Genomic DNA, 25,347 nt, shown 5'->3' on the forward strand with positions numbered 1-25,347 from the left:
TTTTTGTGTTATTTTTGCATATTTTTTTCTTATTTTTTTTCTTATTTTTGTTTTCTTATTTTTGTTTTGTCTGTGTTTTATAAGTTCTTATAAAACACAGAGAAAACAAAAATATTTTTTATGTCTTTTTAAATGTCTTTTAAGAGTCTTTTGTGTCTGTCTTAGGGAGGTCATCGTGCATAGAGATGACCAAGTCCAATAATGCTTCCCATCCCTGCCAACCCTGTACCAGTGCCCCTGCATCACCAAAGATTATATCAAACATCTGGAGATGTTCATTTATCATGTTCAGTCATCTGGTGCAGGGCTATCCTTGGGGTCCCTTCCAGCCTGTAGCTGAATGGTGTTAGGGAGGTCATCGTGCATAGAGCTGACCAGGTCCAATAATGCTTCCCATTCCTGGCATCCCTGTACCAATGCCTCTGTATCACCCAAGATTATATCAAACTTCTTGAGATCATCGTTTATCAAGTTCAGCCATCTGGTGCAGGGCTTGCCATGGGGTCCCTTCCAGCCTGTAGCTGAATGGTCTTAGGGAGGTCATCGTGCATATAGATGACCAAGTCCAATGACGCTTCCCATCTCTGGCAACCCTGCACCAGTGCCTCTGCATCACCACAGATTATATCAAACCTCTGAAGATCATTCTTTATCATGTTCATACATCTGGTGCAGGGCTTGCCATGGGGTCCCTTCAAGCCTGTAGCTGAATGGTCTTGGTGAGGTCATCGGGCATAGAGCTGACCAAGTCCAATAATTCTTCCCATCCCTAGGCAACCCTGTACCAGTGCCTCTGCATCACCCAAGATTATATAAAACCTCTGAAGATCATTCTTTATCATGTTCAGACATCTGGTGCAGGGCTTGCCATGGGGTCCCTTCAAGCCTGTAGCTGAATGGTCTTGGGGAGGTCATCGGGCATAGAGCTGACCAAGTCCAATAATTCTTCCCATCCCTAGGCAACCCTGTACCAGTGCCTCTGCATCTCACAAGATTATATAAAACCTCTTGAGATCATTCTTTATCATGTTCAGACATCTGGTGCAGGGCTTGCCATGGGGTCCCTTCAAGCCTGTAGCTGAATGGTCTTAGGGAGGTCATCGTGCATATAGCTGACCAAGTCCAATGATGCTTCCCATCTCTGGCAACCCTGCATCAGTGCCTCTGCATCACCCAAGATTATATCAAACCTCTTGAGATCATCGTTATCATGTTTAGCCATCTGGTGCAGGGCTTGCCATGGGGTCCCTTCCAGCCTGTAGCTGAATGGTCTTAGGGAGGTCATCGTGCATAGAGCTGACCAAGTCCAATAATGCTTCCCATCCCTTGCAACCCTGTACCAGTGCCTCTGCATCACCCAAGATTATATCAAACCTCTGGAGATCATCGTTTATCATGTTCAGCCATCTGGTGCAGGGCTTGCCATGGGGTCCCTTCAAGCCTGTAGCTGAATGGTGTTAGGGAAGTCATCGTGCATATAGCTGACCAAGTCCAATAATGCTTCCCATCCCTTGCAACCCTGTACCAATGCCTCTGTATCACCCAAGATTATATCAAACCTCTTGAGATCATCGTTTATCATGTTTAGCCATCTGGTGCAGGGCTTGCCATGGGGTCCCTTCCAGCCTGTAGCTGAATGTGTTAGGGAAGTCATCGTGCATATAGCTGACCAAGTCCAATAATGCTTCCCATCCCTTGCAACCCTGTACCAATGCCTCTGTATCACCCAAGATTATATCAAACCTCTTGAGATCATCGTTTATCATGTTTAGCCATCTGGTGCAGGGCTGTCCATGGGGTCCCTTCCAGCCTGTAGCTGAATGGTCTTGGGGAGGTCATCGGGCATAGAGCTGACCAAGTCCAATAATTCTTCCCATCCCCTGCAACCCTGTACCAATGCCTCTGTATCACCCAAGATTATATCAAACCTCTTAAGATCATCGTTATCATGTTCAGCCATCTGGTGCAGGGCTTGCCATGGAGTCCCTTCAAGCCTGTAGCTGAATGGTGTTAGGAAGTCATCGTGCATATAGCTGACCAAGTCCAATAATGCTTCCCATCCCCTGCAACCCTGTACCAGTGCCTCTGCATCACCCAAGATTATATCAAACCTCTTGAGATCATCGTTTATCATGTTTAGCCATCTGGTGCAGGGCTTGCCATGGGGTCCCTTCCAGCCTGTAGCTGAATGGTCTTGGGGAGGTCATCGGGCATAGAGCTGACCAAGTCTAATAATTCTTCCCATCCCTGGCAACCCTGTACCAATGCCTCTGTATCACCCAAGATTATATCAAACCTCTTAAGATCATCGTTTATCATGTTCAGACATCTGGTGCAGGGCTTGCCATGGGGTCCCTTCAAGCCTGTAGCTGAATGGTGTTAGGGAAGTCATCGTGCATATAGCTGACCAAGTCCAATAATGCTTCCCATCCCTTGCAACCCTGTACCAGTGCCTCTGCATCACCCAAGATTATATCAAACCTCTGGAGATCATCGTTTATCATGTTTAGCCATCTGGTGCAGGGCTTGTCATGGGGTCCCTTCCAGCCTGTAGCTGAATGGTGTTAGGGAGGTCATCGTGCATAGAGCTGACCAAGTCCAATAATTCTTCCCATCCCTGGCAACCCTGTACCAGTGCCCCTGCATCACCAAAGATTATATCAAACATCTGGAGATCATCGTTTATCATGTTTAGCCATCTGGTGCAGGGCTTGCCATGGGGTCCCTTCCAGACTGTAGCTGAATGGTCTTAGGGAGGTCATCGTGCATAGAGCTGACCAAGTCCAATAATTCTTCCCATCCCTGGCAACCCTGTACCAATGCCTCTGTATCACCCAAGATTATATCAAACCTCTTGAGATCATCGTTTATCATGTTTAGCCATCTGGTGCAGGGCTTGCCATGGGGTCCCTTCCAGACTGTAGCTGAATGGTCTTGGGGAGGTCATCGGGCATAGAGCTGACCAAGTCTAATAATTCTTCCCATCCCTGGCAACCCTGTACCAATGCCTCTGTATCACCCAAGATTATATCAAACTCTTAAGATCATCGTTTATCATGTTCAGACATCTGGTGCAGGGCTTGCCATGGGGTCCCTTCAAGCCTGTAGCTGAATGGTGTTAGGGAAGTCATCGTGCATATAGCTGACCAAGTCCAATAATGCTTCCCATCCCTTGCAACCCTGTACCAGTGCCTCTGCATCACCCAAGATTATATCAAACCTCTGGAGATCATCGTTTATCATGTTTAGCCATCTGGTGCAGGGCTTGCCATGGGGTCCCTTCCAGCCTGTAGCTGAATGGTCTTAGGGAGGTCATCGTGCATAGAGCTGACTGACCAAGTCCAATAATTCTTCCCATCCCTGGCAACCCTGTACCAGTGCCCCTGCATCACCAAAGATTATATCAAACATCTGGAGATGTTCATTTATCATGTTCAGTCATCTGGTGCAGGGCTATCCTTGGGGTCCCTTCAAGCCTGTAGCTGAATGGTCTTGCGGAGGTCATCGTGCATAGAGCTGACCAAGTCCAATAATGCTTCCCATCCCTGCCAACCCTGTACCAGTGCCCCTGCATCACCCAAGATTATATCAAACCTCTTGAGATCATCGTTTATCAAGTTCAGCCATCTGGTGCAGGGCTTGCCATTGGGTCCCTTCAAGCCTGTAGCTGAATGGTCTTAGGGAGGTCATCGTGCATATAGCTGACCAAGTCCAATGACGCTTCCCATCTCTGGCAACCCTGCACCAATGCCTCTGCATCACCCAAGATTATATCAAACCTCTGAAGATCATTCTTTATCATGTTCAGACATCTGGTGCAGGGCTTGCCATGGGGTCCCTTCCAGCCTGTAGCTGAATGGTCTTAGGGAGGTCATCGTGCATATAGCTGACCAAGTCCAACAATGCTTCCCATCCCTGGCAACCCTGTACCAGTGCATCTGTATCACCCAAGATTATATCAAACCTCTTGAGATCATCGTTTATCATGTTTAGCCATCTGGTGCAGGGCTTGCCTTGGGGACCCTTCCAGCCTGTAGCTGAATGGTCTTAGGGAGGTCATCGTGCACAGAGCTGACCAAGTCCAATAATGCTTCCCATCCCTGGCAACCCTGCACCAGTGCCTCTGCATCACCCAAGATTATATCAAACCTCTGAAGATCATTCTTTATCATGTTCAGACATCTGGTGCAGGGCTTGCCATGGGGTCCCTTCAAGCCTGTAGCTGAATGGTCTTGGGGAGGTCATCGGGCGTAGAGCTGACCAAGTCCAATAATTCTTCCCATCCCTGGCAACCCTGTACTAGTGCATCTGTATCACCCAAGATTATATCAAACTCTTAAGATCATCGTTTATCATGTTCAGACATCTGGTGCAGGGCTTGCCATGGGGTCCCTTCAAGCCTGTAGCTGAATGGTGTTAGGGAAGTCATCGTGCATATAGCTGACCAAGTCCAATAATGCTTCCCATCCCTTGCAACCCTGTACCAGTGCCTCTGCATCACCCAAGATTATATCAAACCTCTGGAGATCATCGTTTATCATGTTTAGCCATCTGGTGCAGGGCTTGCCATGGGGTCCCTTCCAGCCTGTAGCTGAATGGTCTTAGGGAGGTCATCGTGCATAGAGCTGACCAAGTCCAATAATTCTTCCCATCCCTGGCAACCCTGTACCAGTGCCCCTGCATCACCAAAGATTATATCAAACATCTGGAGATGTTCATTTATCATGTTCAGTCATCTGGTGCAGGGCTATCCTTGGGGTCCCTTCAAGCCTGTAGCTGAATGGTCTTGCGGAGGTCATCGTGCATAGAGCTGACCAAGTCCAATAATGCTTCCCATCCCTGCCAACCCTGTACCAGTGCCCCTGCATCACCCAAGATTATATCAAACCTCTTGAGATCATCGTTTATCAAGTTCAGCCATCTGGTGCAGGGCTTGCCATTGGGTCCCTTCAAGCCTGTAGCTGAATGGTCTTAGGGAGGTCATCGTGCATATAGCTGACCAAGTCCAATGACGCTTCCCATCTCTGGCAACCCTGCACCAATGCCTCTGCATCACCCAAGATTATATCAAACCTCTGAAGATCATTCTTTATCATGTTCAGACATCTGGTGCAGGGCTTGCCATGGGGTCCCTTCCAGCCTGTAGCTGAATGGTCTTAGGGAGGTCATCGTGCATATAGCTGACCAAGTCCAACAATGCTTCCCATCCCTGGCAACCCTGTACCAGTGCATCTGTATCACCCAAGATTATATCAAACCTCTTGAGATCATCGTTTATCATGTTTAGCCATCTGGTGCAGGGCTTGCCTTGGGGACCCTTCCAGCCTGTAGCTGAATGGTCTTAGGGAGGTCATCGTGCACAGAGCTGACCAAGTCCAATAATGCTTCCCATCCCTGGCAACCCTGCACCAGTGCCTCTGCATCACCCAAGATTATATCAAACCTCTGAAGATCATTCTTTATCATGTTCAGACATCTGGTGCAGGGCTTGCCATGGGGTCCCTTCAAGCCTGTAGCTGAATGGTCTTGGGGAGGTCATCGGGCGTAGAGCTGACCAAGTCCAATAATTCTTCCCATCCCTGGCAACCCTGTACTAGTGCATCTGTATCACCCAAGATTATATCAAACCTCTTGAGATCATCGTTTATCACGTTCAGCCATCTGGTGCAGGGCTTGTCATGGGGTCCCTTCCAGCCTGTAGCTGAATGGTCTTGGGGAGGTCATCGTGCATAGAGCTGACCAAGTCCAATAATGCTTCCCATCCCTGCCAACCCTGTACCAGTGCCTCTAAATCACCCAAGATTATATCAAATTTCTGGAGATTTTCGTTTATCATGTTCAGTCATCTGGTGCAGGGTTCCCTTCCAGCCTGTAGCTGAATGGTCTTAGGGAGGTCATCGTGCATATTGGACTCTGCTCTATGCCCGATGAACTCCCCAAGACCATTCAGCTACAGGCTGGAAGGGACCCCATGGCAAGCCTTGCACCAGATGTCTGAACATGATAAAGAATGATCTTCAGAGGTTTTATATAATCTTGGGTGATGCAGAAGCACTGGTGCAGGGTTGCCAGGGATTGGAAGCATTTTTGGACTTGGTCAGCTCTATGCACGATGACCTCCCTAAGACCATTCAGCTAGAGGCTGAAAGGGACCCCATGGGAAACGCTGCACCAGATGATTGAACATGATAAACGATGATCTCCAGAGTTTTGATATAATCTTGGGTGATGCAGAGGCACTGTTACAGGGTTGCCAGGGATGCAAAGCATCATTTTACCTGGTCAGCTATATGCACGATGACCTCCCTAAGACCATTCAGCCATAAGCTGGAAGGTCCCCATGGCAAGCCCTGCACCAGATGACTGAACATGATAAACGATCTCCAGAGGTTTGACATAATCTTTGGTGAGTCAGAGGCACTGACATATTCTGTATCTTGAAAACTTTTGATCTTATAATTACTCAAGAAATCACTGAAGTCTCAAATGTTTTCAGGGTATAAAATGTGTCAAAATATTGCAAATAAGCATAAAAAATGAACAAAATTTGCTAATTCATATTTGTTGTTTTTTAAATACGCATTTGCAATACATTGACACATGTATCTTGGAAACTTTTGACACTTTTTTTTTTTAATACTTATTTGCAATATTTTGACACATTTTATTTTCTGAAAAGTTTTATGAATTGAGTGAACTCTTGGATTTATATTTATCAAAGAGATCACTAAAGTGTCAAAAGTTTTCAGATTAAAAAAATACATGAAAATATTGCAAATAAGTACTAAAAAACAACAAATTTGAATTAGCAATTTTGTTCAATTTGTTATGCTTATTTGACAGGTTTTCTTTTCTGAAAGCTTTTATGAATTGAGTGATCTCTTTGGGTAAATACAAGTTAGCTGATTGATAAAAAAATTAAATTTATCAAAATTTATCAAAATTGCTAATTTAAATTTGCAATATTGTATCCCGAAGGATCCAATATTGCAAATTTAAATTAGCAATTTTGAAAACACACAAAAAATACACAGAAAACAACCGAAAACACTCAAAAGACACTCAAAACAAAAAAGTCACAAAAAACTGATCCAAAAGACATATGCCTGAAAACTTTCGAGACTTCAGTGATCTCTTGGATAAATATAAGCTTTTTATCAATCAGTTAACTTATATTTACCGAAGAGATCACTCAAGTCAAAAAAGTGTTTTTTGTGTCTTTTTAGTGTCTTTGAAGAGTTTTTGTGTTTGTTTTGTGTGTTTTTGTGTCTGTTTTTTGTGACTTTTGAGTATTTTGATTTTTTTTACTATGTTTCTTGTGTGTATTTTGTGTGTTTTATTTGTGCTTTCAAGAGTGTTTTGTGTCTTTTAAGAGTCTTTAGTGCTTGTTTTGTGTGTAGTTTTTGTGTGTTTTGAGTGTGTTTTGAGTGTGTTTTGAGAGTGTCTTGTAAACACAAGACTTTTTGTGTTTTGTCTTTTTTATGCATCTTTTTTATGCATTTGAAAAGTCTTTTGTTTTTGTTTTATGTGAGTTTTGCTTGTTTTTTGTGCTTTTTGTGTTTTTTGTGCTTTTTGTGTTTTTTGGGTAATGCTTGTTTTTAGTGTGTTAGTTTTGCCTTATGGTGTTTTTTCTGTGTTTTTTGTGCTTTTTGTGTTTTGTGTGTTTTGTATTTGTTTTGTCTGTGTTTTTTGTTTGTTTTGTGTGCTTTGCGTCTGTTTCGCGGGTGTTTTGTGCGTGAGGCGTGTTTTTTCGTTTGTTTTGTGTAGCATTAGTAGAATTAGTAGTAGTTCAAATAGTAGAAGTATTAGTAGTAGTAGTAGTCGAAGTAGTAGTACTAGTATTAGTAGTATTAGTAGTAGTAGTAGTAGTTATAGTAGTAGTAGTTATAGTAAGTATTATTATTAGTAGTAGTAGTAGTACAAATAGTAGTAGTATTAGTAGAAAATGGTTAGGGTTACGTTTAGGGATAGGGTTAGTGTTCAGGGGTTGGGTTACCGATACTGTTGGAATTAGGGTTATGTTTAAGGTTAGGTTTTTGGGGTTTGGGATACAGTTAGGGTAAATTTTAGGGTTTTTGTTAGGGTTAGTGTTGGGGTTGGGTTTGAAAATAAACTTGCATTGATTTAAGAGTTCACTGAAATCAGAAAAGTTTTCAGAAAACAAAATTCTAAGTATTGCAAATAAGCAAGTAAATGTGAACAAAATTGCAAATTTAAATTTGTTTTTTCAGTGCACTCGTTACACATTTTTTAGATGTCATTTTTCTGACAAACACTTTGTTATTATCATTATAATTATTAATATTATTATCATTCTTACATATTTGCATTATTTTGATACATTTAGATTTCTATGAATGACTTTAGTGATTGTAATAAAATATTTTATTACATACAATCTTATTATCGACCAGCTAATACATAGTTCCAAAACAACATTAAGTGAGTCAGAAAAGTGATGTCACAAATGTGTTAAATGTCCACTAAGAAGCAACAATTTCTCATTTGCAATTTTGTTGACTTTTTCATGCTTATTTGCAATACTAGTAGTAGTAGTACAAATAGTAGTACTAGTAGAATTAGTAGTAGTAGTAGTAGTAGTAGTAGTAGTAGTAAAAATAGTAGTAGTAATATTAGTAGTAGTAGAAGTAGTTGTCATAGTAGACGTAATAATATTAGTAATAGTAGTAGTAGTATTAGTAATAGTAGTAGTAGTTGTGTTGTGTGGGTTGTGTGATTTCAGGTGTGTTTTGCATATTTCTTATGTCTTGTTTGTTTTGTTGCTGTTTTTTGTGTTTTGCGTTCCTGTTAGTTGTATTTTGTTTGTCTTCTGTGTATATTTTGTCTGTTTTGTGTGAGTTTAGTGTGTGCGTATTGTTTGTTTTGTAGTTTTTCGTGTTTTTTGTGCCTTTGGTGTGTGTTTTATTTGTTTTGTGTTTATTTTTGTTTTTTTTTATTGTGTGCATTTTGCGTGTGTTTTGTCGATGTTTTCTGTGTTTTATGTGAGTTTTGTGTGTGCATTTGCAATACTTTTCTGAAAACTTTTTCTGATTTCAGTGAACTCTTACAATCAACGTAAGCTTATTTTCTATCAATTAACTTATATTTGACACTAACTCAAACCCTAATGCTAACCATAAACCTAACCCCAACCTAACTCCAACCCTAACCCCAACCCTAACCTTAACCCTAACCCCAACACTAACCCTAACCCTAACCCTAAGCCAAACTCTAACCCCAACCCTAACCCTAACCCCTCACCCTAAAACTAACCCTAACCTGACTCTAACCACTAGCCCTAACCGTAAACCTACTCCAAACGCTAACCCTAACCCTAACACTAACCTTAAAATTAATCAAACCCTAACCTAATCCTAACCCTAATTCTACCCCTAACCCTAACCCTAACCCTGACTCTAACCCCTGACCCTAGCCCTAAACTTAACCCTAACCCTAAAACTAACTCTACACCTAACCCTAACCCTATCCCTTACACTAACTCTACAGCTAACCCTAACCCTAACATTAACCCTAACCCTAACCCTAACCTCGACTCTAACCCCTAACCCTAACCCTAACCCTAACCCTAACTCTACCCCTTACCCTGACTCTAATCCCTGACCGTAACCCTAACCCTATCCCTAACCCAAAACCCAACCCTAACCCTAACCCTAACCCTAACCTTAACCCTAACCATAACACAAACTCTACCCCTTACCCTAACCCTGAATCTAATCCCTGACCCTAGCCCTAACCGTAACCCTAATCCAAACCATAACCCTAACCCCAACCCTTTCCTTAACCCTAACCCTAACCCTACCCTAACCCTAACCCTAACACTAACTCTACCCCTTACCCTAACCCTGACTCTAATCCCTGACCCTAGCCCTAACCGTAACCCTAATCCAAACCATAACCCTAACCCTAACTCTAACCCTAACACTAACCCTAACCCTAACCCTAATCCTAATCCTAACGCTAACCCTAAACTTAACCCTACCCTAACCCTAACCCTAATCCCTGAACCTCGCCCTAACCCTAACCCTAACCTTAACCCTATCCCTAACCCTAACCCTACACTTAACCCAAAACCAAACCCTGACCTTAACCCTAATTCTACCCCTTACCCTAACCCTGACTCTAATCCCTGACCCTAGCCCTAACCCCAACCCTACACTTAACCCACAACCTAACCCTAACCCTAAATCTACCCCTTACCCTAACCCTGACTCTAATCCCTTACCTTAGCCTAATCCAAACCATAACCCTAACCCTAACCCTAATGCTAACCCTAACCCTAACCCTACACTTAACCCTAACCCTAACCCTAACACTAACTCTATCCCTTACCCTAACCCTGACCCTAGACCTTACCGTAACCCTAACCCTAACTCTAACCCTAACCCTACACTTAACCCTAACCCTTACTCTAACCCCTAACCCTAACCCTAACTCTACCCCTTACCCTAACCCTAACCCTGACTCTAATTCCTTACCTTAGCCTAATCCAAACCATAACCCTAACCCTAATCCTACACTTAACCCTAACCCTAACCCTAACACTAACTCTACCCCTTACCCTAGACCTTACCGTAACCCTAATCCAAACCATAACCCTATCCCTAACCCTACACTAACCCTAACCCTAACCCTTTCCCTAACCCTTACTCTAACCCTAACCCTACCCTAACCCTAACACTAACCCTACCCCTATCCCTAACCCTAACCCTTACAATAGGATTTATATTTTTTAATTTTTAAGTGAGATTTGAAATATTGTAAATGTGTCTTAAATTTGGCAGGTATAATGTATGGACGGAAGGGTATGGACGGAAGGGTATGGACCGAAGGGTATGGACAGTGAAGTCGACTCAGAAGGAGTTATTGCCTGGAGGACTATGATAAATAGGAGGGGGGTGAGGACAGAACCTTGGTGGACCCCTACCTCTACCCTGAATTCTTTAGTATACTCGTTGCCAACCCTCACCTTACTGACAGCGTGTACATGGCTTGTACAGCTCTCACTAACCATTCATCTATCCCTAGTTTCCTCATTGATAAGGGATCGGGGGACTCTATCAAAGGCTTTCTGCATGTCAACGAAAGCCAGGTACAGGGGCTTATCTTTGGCTAGATATTTCTCCTGCAGCTGTCTTACCAGGAATATAGCATCAGTGGTGCTTTTCCCTGGCACTAAACCAAACTGCATCTCATCCAAGCTGACACTCACCCTAATCAGTTGGGCTATGACCCTCTCCGTAACCTTCATTACCTAATCCAACAGCTTGATACCTCTGTAATTATTTGTATCTAAAAGCGTGACCTTTACCTTTGTAGCAATTGACTATTATGCTGCTACACCAGTCATTGGGTATGACTCCTTCATGTATCACCTGGTTAACTATATGGGTGACTAGACTATAGCCGACACTACCAGATATTTTAAGCATCTCTGCAGTAATTCCTGATGGGCCTGGGGCTTTCCCTGTCTTCATTCCACTAATTGCCTTAACTACTAAGGAACTGTCAACTCAGATAGCTGGTCCCTCTGTTGGGTCGACATTCGGCAGACTCTTTTTATCCCATTCATTTTTTTTATTCAGCAACCTTTCATAGTGGTGTCTCCAAACCTCTCTCTTTGCAGCCTCATTCAGTGTTAATGAACCATCATCTATGCGAACACATTTCTCTCCTACAACATCACGATTCTTTCTCACACACTGTCTTGCAACACAGAATACCTCCAGCCTTTGGTCCTCACGGCGCAGAACATTGGCAAATTTTTTCTTATCTGCTTCCCCTCTGGCTAAATAAACCTGTCTCCTAGCTTCTCTTTTGGCAGTCTGATACAATTCCCTGCTACCACCATTTTTCCAGTCCTTCCAAGCCTGTCTCTTTTCTCTAATAGCCCTGTCTACAACATTGTTCCACCACCACGTTATTTTGAGTCGAGAGGGTACTTTACACCATCCACAGATCTGGTCCGTGGCAGGTTGTCCCTTAGAGACCTCCAGTAGTCTTCTACCCTATGTGAAGCTATATCTCCTACTACTTCGTCAACGGCTTCAAGTAATATGTCCCTAAGTCTCTGTCCATTCGCAGGATCTTTAAGCTTCCAGATCCTTCTTCTCCATGTTGGTCGTCTCTTAGACCTGATCCTGAAGTCACTAACTATTAGTCTATGTTGTGGGGTACATTCAATGTTGTCTGTGATTGTAGAACTTGTAACACGTCAGTTAGTGGGAAAACCCAATGCAACCATGGACAAGGCACCCTTAAAGCCCATTCTGGCTGTAAAAGAATCCTTTTCCAAGATTATTATTGATGTGGTTGGTCCATTGCCCAGAACAAAGGCAGGATATCACTACTTATTAACTGTATTGGATCACCAGAGACAATTCCGTTGAAAGAAGTTTCTGCAACTACTGTAGCTGATGCTTTGGTGAAGCAGATCACAATCCCTTACTTTTCATTAATAAAGTGAAAGGCACTAATCAGAGGATTCTGAGGTGGAGCTTGTACCTGCAACACAATTTAGTTTGAATATTTGTCATATTGCAGGAAATGCTAATTTACTTGCACTATCCAGGTGTTAGCACTTACCATGTATATATTTTATGTACAAGTACATATTTGACTTCTACATTTTCTGGATGATATTTGTATCTTTTTGAAAATTGTTTATTGCGCATAAAAATTTTCCCTTTTAAGGGGAAAGGAATGTTAGGAAATATTAAATCCTAATGTTAAGTTAAACAGGTAAACAGTTTTTCATGCTGCACTGTCCATTGTCAAAATGGGGGAAGCTAGGTATTATTAGCCAAAACTGTGAAACTATAACATATTGGCTAGACCTTGGCAAACCTTTATAAGCAAAGATAATTATACCCCGCAGTTTTTCTGACAGTTTTTTCTGTGAGACAAAGTTGTTCAATTGGATTTTGGAAGCTGTGATTGTCTGCTTAGTTTACGCACTCTGTGCTTTGTGTTAGGTATTTAGGGATTTATTTTATGCTCCAGGAATTCGCCAGAACTGCCGTCAGATTTTAAAAATTTCTGTGTCACATCTGGGTCTAAGGTTCAAAAATTGAATTTGTACTAAAATGGAAGTCCAGATTTTATGAAATCTAAATGTTTGGAATCCATCTTTTTGAAAAAGCAAATTTGTATGGCCAGGGTTTGTGTGAGGCCAATTTTGGTGAAACCAAAAATTGTGAATCCAGAGTTACAGATCCAAGTTTGTGAAATCAAGTTGGTGAAGCCGCAATTCTGAGTCTGAATTTCTGAACTGTATTTATATGTTACCTTTGTAAATACTTTGACTGCATGTATTGTGTGGCATTGGTTTTTTGTTAATGTATATATTTGTTTTTGTATGTAGGCTGTTTTTTCCATGCTGACAATTGTTAATAATATTTTACAAAAAATTTCATGGTGTGTTGTTGTTTTGGGTTCATCCTATCTTTGTTGATTCTGTAAATTCGGGTTATGGCCACCAGGTGGTAACAATACAGACAGATATATGAATGTATGGAATTACAAACAGAACAGAAGACAATATCTGGAATTATTTTTCTCTTCTCAACAAGAAAAAAGGAACAACAAAATCTTTATGAAAAAGAAATATTTGAAAATTTAATACAGATGATTTTAAAAATGCATATATGTCTATATACATATATACATATTTATATACACACACACATAAATAATGTAAGATATTTACAATCTAAGAGGTCAGTTCAAGGTGATCCTGTTAATGATTACATCATAGAGCACCTGTCATTCCCTCTGCCCAAATTAAGCCAAAATAGGTGTAGGTAAGTAGGTGTGTGTGTACCTGTGAGCATGTCTTAGCTGATTCAGTGAAATACAACACTAGAACAATCAATGGAGTCATGACTATAACTACATAAAATGTTCTTCAGACAAAGAAAACATTATTAGCTGTAGTCCTGGCTCCACTGAGTGATATTTGGTCTGTAGCAAGACACTAAGAAATTGGAAGTCATTCAATACGTTTCTGTGTATATATATATATATATATATATATATATGCATTTCAATTCTAGAGTGAATGGTATGTGCTTTGGCTCTCAAGAAATGTAAATTGCTTCATCTGTTATAGTTTTATACATAATATCTGTGTGTATATACAGGTGTATGTATGTGCACACACACACACACACACACACACAGGCATGGCTATATGATTAAGAAATTTTATTTGCAACCACATGATTTTCGGATTCAATACCCCTGTGCAGCATGTTGGGCCAGCATCTTCTACTATAGCTTTGTGAGAGAAATTGATAGATGGAATCTCTCTCTCTCTCTCTCTGTGTTTTTGTTTTAGTAATGTTTTTGCTTGAAAGACAAAAGCAGTGACATTATGCTGACAACTGCCAGTCAAGAAATCCTCCTTCAAAGACAAGCAGAATAAAAATCACTAACTTGAAAAAAGAGTCAGCAAGAGGAAGAGCAGCAGAGTGGAACGCTTCAATAAAAAGCGTTTGTCTAACCTATACTAAAGGGGGGGACCAAACATTAAATCTGTGAACAAATATATATATATGTTTGTTGTGTGTAGTTATATCTATGTATATGTGTATACAAATACATGTACTTGTGTGAGTCACACAAATATACATGTGAGTACATATATAAACAGATAGAAACTCATACAGGTAAATACATATATACAAATATATCTGTTTACATAATATATATATAGATGTACTTGCACATATATACATTCATCCATACATATACATACATACATATTTATATATTATACGCATGCACACACATTCATACACAAGAGAAATTTTTTTATTTTATTACCAATCATATAAAACTGCATTAAATACTACCAGTATAAAGCATGTGGCATCATATACACCTCTGATTACATGCACAGATACATACACATGAAAATATTCAAATTCAAATATATGGTTTAAAAAAAAAACAAGTAAACATTTGTGACAATCAAAGAAAATTCTCTTTTAGCTACCACCACCACCACCACCACCACCATAGAATCTCAAACTTTGATCTTCACAATCATCACATACTCAACAGCAGCAGCAGCAATAAATAACAGTAACACAATTGTCTTCATTTGTTTTTTAAATCTAAGTGAAATATGACTTATTTAATGGTCCTGGCAGGCTATGATTCAAAGTTGAAGTCTCTTTTTTAAAACTAGGATTGTGATTTAAGGGAAATTTGGCTGCTATTTCAAGCAATAGAGCGTAATATCTAAAGACATACATTGTTTTGTCTCGTAGTGGTAGTGGTGGTCACTTTTTTTAAGACAAGTTGTGATTCAAGGGCAATTTGACTTCTATTTCTAACAAGCCAAAATGTAGCGTTGGGGAAGTATGTCCCCCTCCCACTCCCGTTGACTTATATAGTGTTGAAAGGTGGTGGTGGTGGTGACCAATTGAAAGGGACAGGTGAAGTGTTCTCAGTTTGTGGTTGGGTGATTGAGTGGATGGATGGTGATGGAGGTGTGGAGCAAGATGAAGGAAACAAATGCATGGAGAAAGGGAGGGAGTAACAGGCTCCACCATCACCATCTCAGCCAGTCATCATTACCACCATCATTGTTAACATCAGTAATCCCTTATTCTCATCATCATCATCATCATCATCACCTGTATGAGCAAGCATAGTTGTACATCTTTCATCCGTACTGTACCATCAACTGTTGTCATCAGAAACATCATCATCACTACCATCCAGCATCCTTAATACTCTATCCCCATCATCACCATCTTTTATCCTTAATACTGTCATCATCAGTTACCATCACAATCAACAACATTATTCTCACCTTCCCAACCACGACCATCAACAATGATAGTTAGTAGTAGTAGTTTTAGTTGTTGTTGTTGCTGTAATGGCTTTAGCCCAATGTCAGCTTTGATTGAGCATATCTATTCAGGATTAAAGGCTATAACCATCCCATTCATTAGTTTCCGGCTACAACCATCCCATTTATTCATTTTCTAGGCACTATGTCCTGTGGACTGCATTATCCAATTTGTCTTTCACTTTTTTGCTGCTATTTCTAGCATGTCGGGTGATCACATAGAGGCTCTCTTGTCACCAGGTGGCACTGGGAGGGATGGACACAGTGACAGCAGTGGTTGTGGTCATAGTGGTGGTGGTGGTTGCAGAGCCAGTAGCAGTCTAAACCTCCACCACTACTGCCACCATTATTTAAACTACTTCAACAATGATGGTCAGTTGGTCAGACAGTCAGTCATTCTAGTTATTGCTTAAACCCTAAGGTCCAACCTATTCAAAGGTATTCCAGTCATGACCATCCCATTTTTTAAAATTCTAGGCATATTGTTTTTATCTTTTAGTTTACGGATGGTACAGTGTAATATTTACAGGAGAAACAGGGAATTTCACTGTTATTTCTAGTAAGATGAGCAACCACATGGTCATTCCAGAATAACAGTTCTGTTGTTGATTCCATTCAGTAAGTGGATCAATTCCTTTGGCCAGAGAATCAGTGTGTCAGTGCAGTGAATCGATTGATCAGCTTAATATGGTGTGATCTTGAAGGCACTTATGTCATTTGGTTTGATGAAGAGGTGAGACTGAGAGAGAGAGGAGTTACTCTCATACAGCAAAGACAGAGATGTGCTGCGAATGTCCTTCAGTTTTATATCTTTGAATAAAGAGTTCAAGTCCACCTAGTAACAAAAAAAAAAGAAACAAATTAACTAATTAGATAATTTCATTTAAAGACAGTTAAAAAAAAAGTAAAAAAATCATTCAATTAAAAACGATGAGGGATATGCAAGTGAAAATTAACAAAATAATTTTTTTTTTACTTTCAGAGAGGGTAGGGCAGTAGCCTTGTGTGTGTGTCTGTGAGCACCTGAGTGTGTGTTTTCTTCCTTTTTCCCCTGGGTGAGAGATAAAAGAAAGTTACTCTTGATCCAAAGACTGGATTTGAGGGAGAGCTAACTGATATTTCTAACAGATCAAGTAACGATACAGAGGCTCCGTTGTCTCTGTGTTGTTATAGTAACAGTGTTAGTAGGATGGTGGTGGTAGTGACAGGTGTTGCAAAAGGTAGCTATAAGATTCTTACCTTTCCATTTCCAATTGTGCAACTGAGTCCCAGGTTGGGGAAATCACAGTCAAATGAGAAGCGGTGCAAGATGAGTGCAGCACTGTTCTGTGGCACAAATTTTAGGCTGGGGTCATCATCCTTGTTCTGCAAAGTGCGTAGGTTCAACAGATGCACATCACATGTCAGACCACTGCTACTGCCATCAAGGGTAGAAGAGAAGGAAGGTAACAGCTGAAGATCAATATTACTACTGTCGGGATTCCTTGGTGACACATACAGTGGGTGGATGAGGTGCAATGAAGTGAGATGGGCCAGCAATGAGAGAGGTTTTACTTGGTTCTTCATTTCAAGCTGCAAAAAATATATTTGGGGGAGATAGTTGATATAGTTTGTTAGAGCTTTATAATTTCAAAGAAAAATTTTAACAATAATTAAAAAGGAATCTGATTTAACAAGTTACTATACTTTCAAAAGCTCTACTCCACTACTAATTAGGACATGTAAGTTGTGCCAAATTAACATCAACATAGAAGAATGTAATATTATAGAGATTTTAAACTCTTCATGACACATCATTTAACTCCCCCGCCCCCTAGTCATGCAATCCCAAAAATGGCAATGCACCGAAGTGAATAAAAAAAAAAGATTAACAATTCTCTTGTAATATTCTCTAATATTTAGGCTTAAAAACCAAACAAAAAAATGCAATTCTATGCACAAATTACTGTGGTTGAGAAGAATTGTACATAATGCATAAGAGGGAAGACAGTGCTGGCATAGGTAAGTAATGTCTATGGAAAATTTCAGTCATGCCAAAACTGTTGAGCAGTCCAAGTGATGGAATTTGTGAAAGGAAGAGACCATGGGAAGAAATGGTGAAAGCTTGGAGGAATGGGGAGACAAAAATGGACAGAAAACTGAGGATGGTGATGGTAATGGTAGTAGTGGTAGGATGAATAATAGAAACATTTGGGGGTCTGTTTTACACCCATTGTAATGTGGCTCTATTATAGACCATTTTGATAATGAATAAACAGCAACCTTATTATCATGGCTGATGACTTTAATGGATATGTTAGGCTACACATAGATACCTACTCATGCACACATGGAAGCTATAGATATAGTAAAAGGAATGAAGGCTCAGTGTTTTGTAGCACAAATGACCAAGACATTTGCAACGTTATCTTCCAGAAAAAAACCCAGTCACATGACCATCTGCTGCTCATGTGAACATGTATGCCAAAAAAATTACACACTCACTAGGAAACAGGACGGCCAGCTAATTATGAAAGCTAAGTTTTTCACGGGTGAAGAATGTAGCATTCAACATAGTTTGATGATTAGTAACTTGAAAAACAAGAATTACACAGACTCAGAGATGAGACAATCTGGAGAAAGGTGTGGAAACTGAAAGATCTCTATAAAACACTGATTCAAAGAGATTTCAGATGAGGAATATGTTGAGAAGGAAAAATGACCTAAGACAAAGAGTATAAATATAGAAGACAGCCTGCTGCAGCAAAGTTTCAACCAAACATGATGATATGATGGGGGAATGGTACAAGAGACAGACCCATCAAAGCTATATGACTGATAAGATGAGAGTAGGGAAGAACATCAAGAAACTAGATGAAAAGCTAGACAATAGGTACATAAAGCAAAGAAAGAAGCAGAAAATAAGAGGTTTGTCAATGTACTATGATGAGAGGGGTAAAGTGTTTTAAATTGCAAAGCAGTGTGTCAGTATGTGAATCAATACATCATTCAGGAAAAGTATATTTAGAGTGACAATGGTACACTCTCCATTACCATGCTGAAAAGAAATTCTTGGAAATGCTGCTATGAAAAGTTGATGAATATAGAGAAAGTGTGGGAAACAGAAGGATGAGTTAAGAAGATGACACCTGTAGAGTCAAAGTGATTGAAAAACATTAACGGAGGGAAGGCAGGTGGCCTGTCAAGGATAGTCAATGAAGTGGTGAAAATCAAAGTAGGGATAGTGCTAGTCACTTGTGTAGTCAGCCATGTAGTACAAAGAGGTGATATGCCCTCATTCACTCATTCATTTGTCAGAATATTCAAACTCAACACAAAATTATTCACAGAAAGAAATTAATATTAAATATACTCACAAGAGGGGAAATCTTTCTTATTTCTAGAAGAAGCCGGAATTTGTTAGGGGTCTGTTTGTTATCAAGCACACCCTGGCCCAGACCTCGGCTATCATCTTGGTTGAGGCGACGGTCCAACATCACTTCCATCTCACCAGGCTTCAGATAGGCAGCTCCAAGTGACTGACCAGACAAGATGTTTAATCGTTTCTGGGAATTCTCCACAAACATAGCAGTTGGCATGGGATAGTAGTTGGCCTGCAAAGGCAACTTGCTGTATGTTTTACGCCGGTGCATCTGGAAACCATTTAGGTCAGTGTGGAAAGAGTTGTCCTCACTCTTAATATCACTACACACCCTCATGGCCATCTCAAAGTTCAGCTTGTCTCTAATGTCCACTATATTGTAGATGTCCAGTGACAAACTGTCTGCACCTGGTGAATTATATAACCTCACAACATGCTCTACATTTTCCACAAAGACACTCACTTCAGATACAACAGTGCCTTGAATGACACGAATGAATGGGTCGACAATTGTTACTTCTCGACCTTCACCATCTGGCAGGAATAGATAAGCACCACTCTTTTCAGAAGATTTTCGAGTGCCATATGTTACAAATTTGATGCTGACTGGGTGTGTAATACCCTCTGCTTTAAATGTGATGTTTTGTAACAGCCCTGTTGCCTGGCTGAAGCCAGCCTTCATGTAATAGTTCTCAAGACTGAACGGCTTTGATGGGGACTTCTTTATTGTGAACACTGAACTGGAATGTTCCATGTTCATGTTTGAGTTGTAAAATGTTATCTCCGATGGCACAGCTTTTTTTGTGGACAGTTTGTGTGTTTTCTCGATTGTGTATTGGCAAATGCCCAATGCTTGGATGGCCATCACAAATGACACCTTGTAGACGTCTGTGGAGACAGAATCCCGGTCAGTCCAGAACAAGTCAATCTGTGAAGGAATGATCTTTCCCCTAGGATCTCTGACAATAACAAATGGGGAGTCAACATAGACACTCACCACAGTATCTCGCTTATGCGCCAATGAGTTGTAAAATATAACAGACCTAGAAAATTACAATAAAATATAATTAAATCAATAAGAGTGTTGTAGTTTGCTTGAAGCATTGTAGAAGAAGGGAAAGTGCAAAGGCCCATCCTCAGAAGGAAACAGTGTAGGAAATGTTCAGTCATGGACATTTCCCAGACTGTTTCCTTCTGAGGATGGACTTTTGTGCCTTAAATATAAAGGATTTTATAAAACTTTTGGCATTGTTAGAAGCTTAATTTTCTCTTTCCTTTTCCTTCTTCCATAATTAAATTATTGTAATCATAATATATAAAGAAAGCAAAACAAAGCAAAACATGGTCTATTCCTGGGGTAGACAGAGCTGTGCTCAGCTGTGTAGTGAAAATATATCGTAACAATAATATTACTGAACTAATGAGAATTGTTTCTAATTTAGGTAATAAGGGGAAAAGGGTGTTTGTCAATTACAATTAATCCAGTATATGACTAGTATTTCACTTTATTGACTGAAAAGGAATGTAACATAAAGTTGACTAATGCAGAATTTGAACTCAGAATGTAAGAAGCCAGAACAAATAGAGCAAGAAAGTTTGTCCAGTGCTTATAACAGTTCTGCCAATCTACTGCTTTAACAACAACAACGGTTTCAAATTTTGGCACATGGTTAGCAATTTTGGGGGAGGGGTTAAGTTGATTATATCAACTACAGCTTATTTTAGCTTCAAAAGGATGAAAGACAAAGGTGATTTTGGAGGCATTTGAACTCAGAACATAAAGAGAGACAAAATGCCACAAAGCATTTTTCCTGGTGTGCTAACAATTCTGCCAGTTCACCACCTTAGATATTGATTTCAAATTTTGGCACAAGGCCTGAAATTTGGGGGAAGGGGTTAAGTCAATTACACCACTTCCTGTGTTTAACTGGTACTAATTTTACTGGCCCGAAGGGATGAAAGGCAAAGTCGACTGTGGTAGAATTTGAACTCAGAACGTAAAGTTGGATGAAATGATGCTAAGCATTTTGCCCAGAGTGCTAACGATTCTGCCAGAAGAAAAAATCCTTTCTACTCTAGGCACAAGACCTGAAATTTGTGGAGGGGAGGGTACTAGTTGATTACATTGACCCCAGTGTTTACTGGTACTTAATTTACTGAGACCAAAAGGATGAAAAGCAAAATTGACCTAGGCGGAATTTGAACTTAGGATGTAAAGGTGGACGAAATGCTACTAAGCATTTTGCTCACTGTGGTAAGGATTCTGCCAATAATTCTAAGAAAGGCAACAGCAACAAGGAAGGAATCAGTCAATCACACTTACATGCTACTTTGTACATGGAATGATGCAAAGAAATCCATCGGAACCTTTCCAGCAAAGGAAAATGGATAATGATGATGATGATGATAATGATGATAGTAATGGTTCCTAAAATAGGCACAGTCACACATTCTGGGGAATAGGAGAGAGGGAACCAACAATATCCAACAATTTTGGTTACACAGACCTCTATATAACCAAATATAAAAGAGTGAACTACAGTGGGCAATGATGATGTAATGAAAGCCATAGGAAAAAGAAATTCAATTCTATATAACCACCTGAGTTAGGTAATCCTAAGTACTTGTCTTATATATTGTTATTAATGTTTACCAGAAAAAAATCAGCGTTCATTGAATAAAAACTGAAAATATTGTTGTTGAGAGAGAGAGAGAGAGAGAATGAGAGAGTGTGTGCATCTGTAGATAGGGAGAGACAGTGAGAGAAAGAGAGAGGGAAAAGGGTTTTGTTGAGAGAGAAGGCAAGAGGCACTGTTTGACTCCCTCTCTCATTGTTATTACCATGTTGTCTCTTCTCTTTTTTACTCTTACTTACATCGCTACTTCCTTATTGCATGATTTTGGACAAACTTACAAACAAGCTTATTATTATAATAGACTAGCAGTATCGCCCGGCGTTGCTCGGGTTTGTAAGGGAAATAACTATAAAGCATTTTTAGAGAGTTATAGCCAAAAAATAGCAAAAAAATGGGAAAAAAAATTATGGTAAATTTTTTTTTGATAGTTAAAAAGGTCGAGTTACGTCCCCTAGACCATCTGTGGTTTGTGTTTCTGATTGTCGACCCCATGTCGAATTTATCGATCTTTTTCAGAACTGGGGGGAACTTTTCAAAATTTTCTCTGCGTTAATTTTGAATTATGACATTGGGCTGTGTGTGTGTCAAGTTTCATCAGAATCGGTTGAAAGCCGTGGTCAGGGTGAGGGTACAACCTGACAGACACACAGAAACACACACAGACAAACTGCCGTTTATATAGAGAGATATATATATATATATATACTAGCAGTATCGCCCGGCGTTGCTCAGGTTTGTAAGGGAAATAACTATAAAGCATTTTTAGAGAGTTATAGCCAAAAAATAGCAAAAAAATGGGAAAAAAAATTATGGTAAATTTTTTTTTGATAGTTAAAAAGGTCGAGTTGCGTCCCCTAGACGGTCTGTGGTTTGTGTTTCTGATTGTCGACCCCATGTCGAATTTATCGATCTTTTTCAGAACTGGGGGAACTTTTCAAAATTTTCTCTGCGTTAATTTTGAATTATGACATTGGGCTGTGTGTGTGTCAAGTTTCATCAGAATCGGTTGAAAGCCGTGGTCAGGGTGAGGGTACAACCTGACAGACACAAGAAACACACACAGACAAACTGCCGTTTATATAGAGAGATATATATATATATATACTAGCAGTATCGCCGGCGTTGCTCAGGTTTGTAAGGGAAATAACTATAAAGCATTTTTAGAGAGTTATAGCCAAAAAATAGCAAAAAAATGGGAAAAAAAATTATGGTAAATTTTTTTTGATAGTTAAAAAGGTCGAGTTGCGTCCCCTAGACGGTCTGTGGTTGTGTTTCTGATTGTCGACCCCATGTCGAATTATCGATCTTTTTCAGAACTGGGGGAACTTTTCAAAATTTTCTCTGCGTTAATTTTGAATTATGACATTGGGCTGTGTGTGTGTCAAGTTTCATGAGAATCGGTTGAAAGCCGTGGTCAGGGTGAGGGTACAACCTGACAGACACACAGAAACACACACAGACAAACTGTCGTTTATATAGAGAGATATATATATATATATACTAGCAGTATCGCCGGCGTTGCTCAGGTTGTAAGGGAAATAACTATAAAGCATTTTGAGAGTATAGCCAAAAAATAGCAAAAAAATGGGAAAAAAAATTATGGTAAATTTTTTTTTGATAGTTAAAAAGGTCGAGTTGCGTCCCCTAGACGGTCTGTGGTTTGTGTTTCTGATTGTCGACCCCATGTCGAATTTATCGATCTTTTTCAGAACTGGGGGAACTTTTCAAAATTTTCTCTCTGCGTTAGTTTTGAATTATGACATTGGGCTGTGTGTGTGTCAAGTTTCATCAGAATCGGTTGAAAGCCGTGGTCAGGGTGAGGGTACAACCTGACAGACACACAGAACACACACAGACAACTGCCGTTTATATAGAGAGAGATAATATATATATATACTAGCAGTATCGCCCGGCGTTGCTCAGGTTTGTAAGGGAAATAACTATAAAGCATTTTTAGAGAGTTATAGCCAAAAAATAGCAAAAAAATGGGAAAAAAAATTATGGTAAATTTTTTTTTGATAGTTAAAAAGGTCGAGTTGCGTCCCCTAGACGGTCTGTGGTTTGTGTTTCTGATTGTCGACCCCATGTCGAATTTATCGATCTTTTTCAGAACTGGGGGAACTTTTCAAAATTTTCGCTGCGTTAGTTTTGAATTATGACATTGGGCTATGTGTGTGTCAAGTTTCATGAGAATCGGTTGAAAGCCGTGGTCAGGGTGAGGGTACAACCTGACAGACACACAGACACGCAGACAGACAAACTGCCGTTTATATAGAGAGAGATTATAATAAATTATTTACACATGAAAACTTTTAAAAATTAGGTTTTGTATAGTTGCACCAGGATGAGTTCAGACCAGTCAGTATGAAAAGACTTATAAGCAGAAGCCAAACAAGCAAATGGTATAAGGAGTTACGTACCTTGCTTATGGAGACATTAAATGAGAGAAATGTTGTTAGTGAAAAGTCAACATTACATCCATATGTGAAGGCGCGTGGCTTAGTGGTTAGGGCATTCAGCTCGCGATTGTAAGGTCGTGAGTTCGATTCCCGGCGACGCGTTGGGTCCTTGAGCAAGACACTTTATTTCACGTTGCTCCAGTTCACTCAGCTGGCAAAAATGAGTTGTACCTGTATTTCAAAGGGCCGGCCTTGTACCTTGCACACTTTGTGTCACGCTGAATCTCCCTGAGAACTACGTTATGGGTACGCGTGTCTGTGGATTGCTCAGTCACTGGCACGTTAATTTCATGAGCAGGCTGTTCCGTTGATCGTATCAACTGGGACCCTCGTCGTCGTAACCGACGGAGTGCTCCTCCTAACATCCATATGCACTTTCATGGAAAACACCAGTGAAGCTCAAAGATCAACTTTAAATTTGTATTTTGTTTCATTTAAGATATGTGAATATTTTCAATATATTTTATATAGAAATTACAATTGTGTGTCAAGAATGCTTCCCAACCACCTAGTTCCTAGTTCAGTCCCAGTGCATGGCACATTGGAAAGTGTCTTTGGGCCAGCCAAAGCCTTGTGAGTGGATTTATTAGATGGAAACTGAAAGAAGCCTGGGATGGTAGAAAGATAGGATATATCCTATGCAGCACTCAACCTGAATTTTAGGCTATCTACACTGTCAGATTTCAGACTAATATCAAAATTCTTCAGGTGTAGAAAATCTAGGCTTCACAAAGGTAAAACCGTTGTATGGATTTTGTGAAGAGTTAGAGTGGCATTTCTTCAGACCTACGACAAAGGTACGCGCTTACATTGTGCATCTGCCAGGCTGTGTGTTTTGCTTACATCAGGAGAAAACAAAAAAGTAAACAGAATAAAGATAAAAATGTAAACTGACTGTGAAAAATGGACAGGACAAGAACATTGTTAATACCAAAGTAAGTAAAAATATGGTTAGGGGATGAAGAGGAAGGGGACAAGAAAATGAGGTAGAAGTGGAAGAAGTGGGAGGAG

At 40.2% G+C, this 25,347-nt stretch overlaps 1 protein-coding gene across 1 annotated transcript in view; it reads right to left on the minus strand.

Annotated features, from left to right (window-relative positions):
* Positions 1–14,825: 14,825 nt before the first annotated feature.
* Positions 14,826–25,347, minus strand: part of LOC115231539 (alpha-mannosidase 2x-like) — a gene marked incomplete at its 5' end in the record, with an annotated part of 37,287 nt that continues 26,765 nt past the window's right edge. The window contains 3 exon segments of the mRNA XM_029801542.2: positions 14,826–16,715; positions 17,120–17,452; positions 19,237–20,284. Coding sequence (XP_029657402.2) covers positions 16,563–16,715; positions 17,120–17,452; positions 19,237–20,284 — 1,534 coding nt within the window.

Source organism: Octopus sinensis, unplaced genomic scaffold (assembly GCF_006345805.1).
Source record: "Octopus sinensis unplaced genomic scaffold, ASM634580v1 Contig18720, whole genome shotgun sequence".
NCBI lineage: Eukaryota > Metazoa > Mollusca > Cephalopoda > Octopoda > Octopodidae > Octopus > Octopus sinensis.